Source organism: Dromiciops gliroides, chromosome X (assembly GCF_019393635.1).
Source record: "Dromiciops gliroides isolate mDroGli1 chromosome X, mDroGli1.pri, whole genome shotgun sequence".
In the NCBI taxonomy this organism is placed as follows: Eukaryota; Metazoa; Chordata; class Mammalia; order Microbiotheria; family Microbiotheriidae; genus Dromiciops; species Dromiciops gliroides.
The window spans coordinates 45,065,111-45,072,687 of NC_057867.1; the positions used below are offsets into that span (position 1 = coordinate 45,065,111).

A 7,577-nucleotide genomic window follows, 5' to 3' on the forward strand; every position below is an offset into this window, starting at 1 on the left:
TGCCCAGAGGCTGTCAATTATACCCTGGGGCAGTGCTCATTTTGAGGAGATTTTTCCTGATATCAAGCCCAAGTTGATCTCTTTTGATCATCCACACATTGCTTCCGGTCCTGCTCTGTGGAGCCCAACAGGGAGGGCATGTTGAACAATCTCCCTTTCATGTACCTCTCTCGAATCTTTTTCTTTTCCAGGAAAAATCAGTCTTCACATGGCATGATTTCAAGGCCCTTCACCTCGCCTGTTATTTCTCTCTGGGTGTACTTTGCCTCAGCTATGTTCTTCCTAAATGTTTGTTAACTGACTTCCTAAGGTGTGGTGTCCAGAACCGAACCCCAGGCTCCAGGTAAGGGCCGAGGAAAGGCGGCCTATCTTTTCTCTATTTCTGGAGGCTACACATCTCTAATGCAGCCCAATATGGCATTTGCTTTTTTAGTTGCCATATTTCATTGCAGAGTCATCTTGTATTTCTGGTCCTCTAAAACCCCCAGATCCTTTTCAAACAAACTGATGTCTGGGGCAGCTAGATGGTGCAGTGGATAAAGCACTGGCCCTGGATTCAGGAGGGCCTGAGTTCAAATCCAGCCTCAGACACTTGACACTTACAAGCTGTGTGACCCTGGGCAAGTTACTTAACCCCAATTGCCTCACACGCAAAAAAAGAAAAAGAAACAAACTGATATCTAATCAAGAAATTGCTGTCTAATCAAGCCTCTCCTATCTTATACTTGTGTAGTGTTTTGTTTTTTTTAATCCAACCCTCAGACTTTACATTTGTCCCTATTAAAGTTGGTCCTATTCTTGGCATACTCGGTGATCCAATGTGTTAGCTTTTCCTCTGAGTTTTGAGTCATGTATAAATTTGATAAACATGCCAATCTGGGCCTTTAACCAAGGAAGTGAAAAAAAATGTTAATTCTCTGGAAATCAAACAGATCCCTGTGGCCCTCCCCTGCAGACCTCCCTACAACTTGCTGTTGAACTTGCTACTTTTTGAGTCAAAGAGAGTTTATTGTTGCAAATAATGCATGTAATTATCATCTCATAACCCCCAGGCAAGTCTTTTGCTTTCACTGGTCCTGAGTTTCCCCACCCCCACCCCCCAGCCCCCACCCTCCACCCCCACCACTTCAGAGGCCCTCCCTTTGTTGTGGTTGTAGTTTTCAAGGATTGCAGAAAGATGATTGGGTAGAAATCAGAGTGTTTTATCAGTGAAATCCAGCAGGAGGACCCACTGTGAGTAACATGCCACCTTCTGGGGGTTAGTAAAAATCCTGCAGTAGAACCTCTGGAGGAAGTGGCAGAGGAGCTGAGTCTGAAGGCTGTGCTGGCGTGAGTAATCAATTACTATTATTAATAGTTAATAATGAATTATTAATAATTAATTCATTTAGGCCCATTCATTGAGAATTAACTTGGATGTTTGGGGGAGGCTGTATGGTGGGGAGGGATCTTACTACCTGCCCCCCCACCCCGGCCCCGAGCTCTATTCTGAGTTGTCCTTTGCCTTCTCCTTGTTTAAAATAGATTCCAGACTGAAAACTGAAAGGGGTTTGTGTGGTGCCTCCCCCAGCAGGAAGTCCCAACTACTTGTAATGGAAGGAAGGTATACCCAGTCCCAGGCTCAGGCGCAAAGCCAGAAACCAAATAGGAAAGCCAAAGGCAATCCCAAGGTCCAGAATGAACCCGGGAAAGCTGTACAGAAATCCAAGATGAACCATGGGAAGAATGAGAAGCAGGCTTCCAGCCAATCCGAGTCTATTGACTATGAATTTAATGGTAAACTTCAAGAAACTAAGCCTGCTTTCAAAACAAACCCCAACATAAAGGCCCACAGCCCTGAGGAAGTAGAAATTCAAAGGGCCAACCTCAATGAAAAGGATGAGGCCAAAAAACAGGAGAAGCCTGGTGAGTGTGAGCCCCCCACAGAGCAGGCCCCGGCAGTTATTCCAAATGGAGTTAAGCCCAAGCCTCCTGATTCACCCATTGATAACCAAGAGGCTGGAAAGCCAGATAACGATGGAAGTGGATCTGAGGATGGCTATATCCTCCCTAAAAAAAGGAAGGCCAAACGCAATGTCCCCAAGGTGGAGGAAAATGTGAATCTAATGAAGGTCAGAACGATGCCCCCGGGCCCCAGGGTCCCCCTACGGCAGAGCTTTGGGAACCTCAAACTTTATCCTGGTGACCAAAGGGGCATGAGAGTCAATAGTCCAAAGTCTGCTTGGAAACCTGACAGGTGGGCAGTGGGGGCAGGCCGTGGCAGACCTGGGCCTGGGTATATGCAGGAGAAGGCCTTCAATGCCACCCGTGACCCGAAGAGCCCAAAAGTGGACACGTTGCCCAGAACTACACCCACAGCCCCTGTCGTGCCCAAAGAAGAAGGCCGGGGCCTGGTCAAACAACCCACCGCTTTCTCAGTGAGCAACAGCAGTGTTGCCAAAGTTACTTATGCCAGCAAAGTTAAACAAAACCTGTACAAGGTTCAGACCCCCTCCATGCCCCTAGAATCATGCTTAGAATCAGAATTGTCACCAGAGTCTGGGACGGCACTTCCTGCATCGTCTGCTATCATAGAGCCTCCCATCCTGATGCCTGGGCACAAACTCAGCCAAGTCCCTGTGTCTACCCCAAAATCAGTTAATCCTCCGGACTGTGTTAATGGGCCTGAAAAAAGCACGAATGTTGAGCGCAGCCAGGTCTTGCCTCTGGAAGCCCACCTGATCAAGCGTCCCTCGCCTAGCCCCAAGTCAGCGAGCCACAAAATGAATCTAAAATACCCAGCTGTAGCACCAAGCCTCTTTACCTGCCCCTCAAATACGCCCATTGCACCCACGGTCCTGATGCCAAACAACGCACCCCCCCAGACAGAAGTCCAAATGCTGAGGGAGATCTTCCAAAATGAGTGGGGTTTATCTTTTTTCGGCCCCGAGATTGCCCAAGGGAGAGCACCAGACCCAAAAGTCATACACCCACCTGTGCCACCCAAGAATCCCAGCCCTCTGGTTTCCCAGGAGACCTGTGTAGCTGAGCACGTGTCGTTTCCCCAAACCGATGATATGGGCAAAAGGCCTGACCCTCAAAGTTTGGGGGACATCAAGCCAACTGTCCCGAAGAGAGAGAAAAAAGCCTTAACACAGGAGCCCAGTCCTAGAGATGATGACCCACAGCAAGCAGACTCCAGGAGCCATGGGACAGTCACACTTCTCCCCAGTAATGACAAGACAGAGCATCCAGAGCCCTCTCCCACAAGCCCTTTCTCTGACCCCACCTTGAAAGGTTTAGGGCAGAAAACTGCCTGGGAGCCATTTGATGCCAGGGCTGCTATTGAATACCACATGACCACAATGAAATCTATTCTAGAAACTCAAAAGCAAGATCCCCAAAGTATAATTATTTATGATGAGTCCATGGACAATCGATCATCATAAAGGTCTGTTTGCAGCATTCGAAGCATTTAGAGGATGGGGAGGAGGAGTTTTTTCTACGGAACTGTTCAAGGGGAAAAAGACAACATAAAATAATGGACTCCATAAAGAATCAACAAATTAATTTCAAGAACTACATACTCATTATTTCATCTCCAGTCGAGAAAAATGTTTTTGGTTTTTGCTTTTGGCGGGGGGGGGGGGGGGGGCGGGGGGGGCAGGGGGGAAGCGTCATTTTTGTTTTGGTGCATGGGCTTTTTGCATTTCTGAAATTTCTGCATTTGATTTTGGTTTTGCCAAAGATTTGCAAACATGGACCTGAATCGCCAGTGAAAGTTCTGAAGCTCCTGCTTGTCATCAATTTGGACAATAACTGACCCCTGACCCCAGCCATAATTCTGGGAAGGGTGTCAAACCATTCTTTGATTTTGTTCCTTGGACCCAGAATGGTTTGACAGTTTTCTTTTCTAGCTCCTCCATTCTCTGATTCCTATGGTTTCTTTTCCTTTCCCTTTCCTTCCTTTCCTGTCCTTTCCCTTCCCTTCCCTCCCCTCCCCTTTTCTTTTTTTCTCTCTCCTTGCCCTGACTTGGGCAGGGATTGCCTTTTGCATTGTCCTGGCTGATCTTGCCAGAACTATAACAGCCCAGGCTGGGTGGAAGGGAAGAGGGGCTGGGGAGAGTGGAGGGGTGGAGTGGGGTGAGAAAAGAGAAGTAAATTCTCCAATTCTGGAGTAGTATGTAGTACACAGTTGTCAAGGCTTTCTCTTCCATAGTTGGGTTTTTACAATGAAAGAATTCCTAGGAGCGCTATTTGAAGACAAGTTATAGAACAAATAGTTGTCTTAGATGTTTGATACGAAAAGGAAAAAATTCTGTTCTTGCATTTTTCTATTCTTATATAACTGAGATAAAAAATCTACCCTGCTTGTCACCAGTGCTAGCCTAACTTGGTCTCACAAAGACTAGATGTGCAGGGCTTTTTCTGTTCTTTCATTGCCAGTCTTAAGAGAAATGCAATGCCCCAACAAAACCTCTCTGCTTGCATTTTGTTATTCTCTTAAATTACCGACAAAAAAAGGTTGGGCAGGGACCGGGATGGGAGGTGGGGGGAGAACAAGACTTTCACCATGTTTGATTCTGGCAGGTGAGCAGTGCACAAAGCCACTTCATGGCATGTACCTCTTTCCACTTTCCTGAAATCTGTGTGTTTTAAATCATATTGCTTTTAATTCTCTTTGGAATACAGATAGAGTGGGGTATGCCAACCTCCCCCTGCCAGGAGCTTGGTATCCTGACATAGTCCCATTTGACCAGTTTGCCCCCCAAGACTTGCAGCACCTGGAGAGACCCAACCCAGATGGCCATGATGTCCAACATCGAGAGGTCACCGGAGGCACCAGTGAAAGACCCTGAGGGATCCAGTCACGCCGAGAACCGCCATCTCCCCAGCCCCCATGGTCAACCAGATTCCTGTCCGGCAAAGAAAGAAAACTGGCTAAATTTTTTGTGTGAATGTTTATAATGCTTATTTGACCACTTCTATTAAAATTTTGGAGTAAAAGCCATTGTTAGACGTGATTCAATTCAGCAAACGAGGGTGCAGGGGGGGAGGGTGTTGTGTGTGGATGGGGGCAGGAATGGTTGGCACTACCCACAACTTCCCTTTCATTTAAATGAAAGTACTTGGCAAGGGGCAAGGCTAAGGAACAATCGACAGCTAGCTGTCCTGAGATCTGGGAAGAAACAGGCAAGTTCACCCATACCCACAATCCCCTCTGACATTTCTTGACATCCATTGACTATTTTGTTACTAAAGGGAAAAAAAGAAGAAAGATGTGGAAGGAATAGAAAGCATGAACCCACCCCCCTCCCAATTTTACAGACAAGGAAACTGAGGATCAGAGACAGGAAAGGATTTGCCCAATTTCACACAACAGTAAATGGCATAGACAGGATTAGAGGCTAGATCCCTTGATTGCTATATGTCATCACGACAAACAGACACCCACAACACCCCATGTAGGAGAGATATCGGTAAGTCAAGCTCCTCATTTTATGGAGAAAGAAACTGACCTACGCATAGAAACAGCTTTAGCAAAGATCATGCAAGGCAGTTCATAGCAGAGGGAAGATCTGAACCCAGGTTGTCTGCCTGCTGCACTTTCTAGCATATTGTGACCTTGGCTCTACAAAAGAGAACAAGAAAGAAGGGAAGGGAACAAATATTTCTTAGGCTCTTACTCTGTGCCGGGCACTGTGCTAAAGAAGTTTATAGATATTTTTTTTTTCATTTTATCCTCACAGCATCTCTACAAAAGAGAAAGGGGAAAAGAAAGGAAGGGAATGAGCATTAAGTAGGCACCAACTATAGGGCATCTAGGTGCTGCAATGGATAGAGCCCTGGGCCTAGAGTCAGAACGACCTGAGTTCAAATCCAGCCTCAGACATTTCTTTACTAGCTGTGTGACCCTGCACAAGTCACTTTACTCTGTTTGCCTCAAATTTCCTCATCTGCAAAATGAACCAGAGAAGGAAATGGAAAACCACTTTAGTATCTTTGACAAGAAAACCCTATGGGGTCCTGGAGAGTTAGGCGTGATTGAACAACATATAGTTTGTCCTTCTCAAAGAGGACCATGACATCAGATGATGTCATGATTTACAATGAACTGAATTTAAGTGAGGCAGGGCTGTGCAAGGTCACCAATCTCACTCTCTACTCCAGAGTCATCTGGGTCCAGTGGCAAGAAATATTATCAGGACGACTGGAGATGGCCCTAGATGTTTAAGGAAATTGGGGTTAAGTGGCTTGCCCAGGGTCACACAGCTTGTAAGTGTCTGAGGTGAGATTTGAACTCAGGTCCTCCCGACTTCAGGGCCAGTACTCTATCCACTGCACCACCTAGCCGTCCCTGACTGAAAAACAAGGCACCAAATATATGAGAGGCACTGTGCTAAACACTTTACAGATATTGTATCATTTAATCCTCAAAATATCTCTGCAATATGGGGGCAGCTAGGTGGTGCAGTGGATAAAGCACAGGCCCTGGATTCAGGAGGACCAGAGTTCAAAATCCGGCCTCAGACACTTGACACTTACTAGCTGTGTGACCCTGGGCAAGTCACTTAACCCTCATTGCCTCGCCCAAAAAAAAAAATCTCTGCAATAGAGAAAACAGAAGACAATTAGTATTTATTAAGCACCTACTATGTGCAGGTGCTCTGGTAAGCACTTTACAAATATCTCATGTAATCCTCACAACATCTTTACAAAGGAGAACAGGGAAGTGAAGGGAACAAGCATTTATTGAGCAGCTAGGTGGCATAATGGATAAAGTGCCTGGCCTGGAGTCAAGAATATTTCTCTCTTCCTGAGTTCAAATCCAGCCTCAGACACTTATTGGCTATATGACCCTGGGCAAGTCACTTCACCCTGTTTGCCTATTTTCCTATCTGTCAAATGAGCTGGAGAGGGAAACGGCAAACCACTCCAGAATCTCAGCCAAGAAAAACCCAAATGGGGTCACAGAGAGTTGGACACAACTGAACTGAAAAAAAAAGTGCCAACAACTGTGCTAAACACTTTAAAGATATTATTTCATTTCCCCCCTTAAAACAGCACAAGGAAAAGGAAGGGAAAGTAAAGGGAAAAAAAGCAATCAATAGGCTTTTTTTCTTTTTTCTTTCTTTTTATTTTTTTTTTGCCGAGCAATGAGGATTAAGTGACTTGCCCAGGGTCACACAGCTAGTAAGTGTCAAGTGTCTGAGGCTGTATTTGAACTCAGGTCCTCATGAGTCCAGGGCCAGTGCTTTATCCACTGTGCCACCTAGCTGCCCAATCAATAGGCTTTTACAATGTGCCAGATGCTGTGCTAAACAACAGACAGGTATTAGATCATTTCATCTTCACAAAATCTCCCAAAAGAAAACAGGAAAGGAAAATTTTAGTAGGCAATTGATATGGGCTAGGCACTGTGCTAAACACTTCACTGATAACATCTCATTTTATTCTAACCAATCACTACAAAGAGGACATGGAAAGGAAGGGAAGAGCATTTGTTAAGTGCCTACTATGTGCCAGGCACTGTACTATGCAAGCACTTGACAGTTATTATCTGATTTATCCCCAAAACATTTCTAGAAAAGAGAAGG

General features: G+C 45.7%; 1 protein-coding gene across 1 annotated transcript; it reads left to right on the plus strand.

The window, feature by feature from the left end:
* Positions 1-1,592: 1,592 nt before the first annotated feature.
* Positions 1,593-3,428, plus strand: LOC122733940 (nuclear fragile X mental retardation-interacting protein 2-like). Its single transcript, XM_043974640.1, has one exon. It carries the CDS (start codon positions 1,593-1,595, stop codon positions 3,426-3,428), a length of 1,836 nt encoding a protein of 611 aa, XP_043830575.1.
* The last annotated feature ends 4,149 nt before the right edge of the window (positions 3,429-7,577 follow it).